The sequence below is a fragment of the Carlito syrichta genome, unplaced genomic scaffold (genome assembly GCF_000164805.1).
Source record: "Carlito syrichta isolate Samal-C Ts95f unplaced genomic scaffold, Tarsius_syrichta-2.0.1 Scaffold312205, whole genome shotgun sequence".
Taxonomy (NCBI): Eukaryota; Metazoa; Chordata; class Mammalia; order Primates; family Tarsiidae; genus Carlito; species Carlito syrichta.
Genome location: NW_007256301.1, coordinates 482,596 through 484,497, shown reverse-complemented (window position 1 = coordinate 484,497; position 1,902 = coordinate 482,596). Strand labels below are relative to the sequence as shown.

Genomic DNA, 1,902 nt, shown 5'->3' with positions numbered 1-1,902 from the left:
AGGCTGAGGCGGAAGGATCGCTGGAGCCCAGCAGGTGGAGGTTGCGGTGGCCGGGAGCGGACACTGCACTCCAGTCTGGGCGACAGAGTGAGACTCCACCTCAAAAAAAAAAAATATATAGACTTCCACTGGGCAGTAAGATTTTGAAGACAACTGAGATCATTTTTGAGAAAAAAGATACCAACCTCAGAAGGAAATGTTATTACTGCTAAGAAATAATAAATGTATTTCCTTTGCTTTTTCTTTTTTTCTTAAGTAGGAGTATCACTCTGTCACCCAGGCTGGTGTACAGTGGCATGCTCATGACCACTGCAGCCTCAACCTGTGGGGCTCAGATCCTTCTGCCTCAGTCTTCCAAGTAGCTGGAACTGCAGGCGTGCGTCACCACACCTGTCTAATTTTTTTATTTATTATAGAGATGAAGTTGCCGAGGCTCGTCTCAAACCCCTGGACTGGCAATCCTCTCGCCTCCACCTCCCAAAGTGCTAGGATTACAGGTGTGAGCCATCGTACCCAGCTCTCCTTTGCTTTTTCTAAAGTACCTAGGTTTCTCTTTATATATTAATTACACAAAAGCTCTTCATTTGCTAGTTTTCATAAGAGTAAGGTGAAATACTCACCACTCTCTCCAGAATGACATCATTGGTATCAACTAGTAAGTCAAACTTGTCCTCCAACTCAGTCACTTTACTTCGATCCTTAATGTTGCTGCGACACCCGTGGTACTGCATTACCCTGCTCATGCTAAGGACAAAGAATGCTAAAGTTAGCTTGCAGATTAATTTCATTTGTTTACATTTTGTGAGGGAGTGCTCAAATGGTTTGGCTCAGATTTTTTTTTTTTTGAGTCGGAGTCTCACTCTGTCACCCAGGCTGGAGTGCAATGGTATACTCATGGCCACGGCAGCCTCGACCTGCTGGACGCAGGTGATCCTTCTGCCTCAGCCTTCCAAGTAACTGGAACTATAGGCGTGCACTCCCACACCCTAATTTTTTGATTTACTGTAGAGACGAGGTCTTGCCAAGTTACCCAGGCTGGTCTTGAACCCCTGGGCTCAGGCAATCCTCTCACTGCAGCCTCCCAAAGTGCTGGAATTACAGGCATGAGCCACCATGCCTGGCTGGCTCAGACTTTTACCAATACATTTTCTTTTTTTCCTGAGACAGGGCCTCACTCTGTCACCCAAGTTGAAGTTCAGTGGTATAATCACAGCTCACTGAAGCCTCAAAGTCCTGGGTACAAGCAATCTTCCATTTCAGCCTCCTGAGTAGCTGGTACTACAAGCATGCACTACCACGCCTGGCTAATTTTTTAATTTTAATTTTTGTAGAGACTGGCTCTTGCTATGCTGCCCAGGCTGGTCTTGAACTCCTAGCTTCAAGCATTCCTCCTGCCTCAGCCTCCCAAAGTGCTGGGATTATAGGTGTGAATAACTTGCCTTGCCCCAGTGTTTTCTGATCAAACTAATAAAGTATACAACCTTTAAAAAAGCAATGCTAGTCTGCAACTATGGACAATTCACTAAGTCACTCTATGACTCACTCTGTTAATTGAAAAAATTACCTAAAACTTCCTTGAAATTCTAAAAAATACAAGATACTATGTAAATATTGCATGTGGATTCTTTAACATAAGAGTTTCTCTAAGTCTGTCATGCAATAGTTAAAAAGTAATGTTTTTATATTATCTGTCCTAATACACTTATTAGACAGTTAATACTTGTGACTCTGCAAGTTATGTGAGACAATCTTGGGTCTAAGTTTTCAAATTCCATATTAATTCAAAAAGACTTGTTGCCTACATGTACAAAAATCATAATATATTTTTAAAAAATTAAACTAAGATGGGCTCGGTGGCTCAGCCTATAATCCCGCGCCTTTGGGAGGCTGAGGTGAGTGGAT

The 1,902-nt window shown here is 42.8% G+C and overlaps 1 protein-coding gene across 1 annotated transcript in view; it reads right to left on the bottom strand.

Annotated features, from left to right (window-relative positions):
• The window catches only part of EXOSC10 (exosome component 10), a 26,892-nt gene that overhangs the window by 21,532 nt on the left and 3,458 nt on the right, over positions 1 to 1,902 (bottom strand). Inside the window, exon 2 of the mRNA XM_021718468.1 lies at positions 621 to 744. Within this exon, the coding sequence (XP_021574143.1) occupies positions 621 to 744 (124 nt within the window). The remainder of the gene's footprint in view (positions 1 to 620; positions 745 to 1,902) is intronic.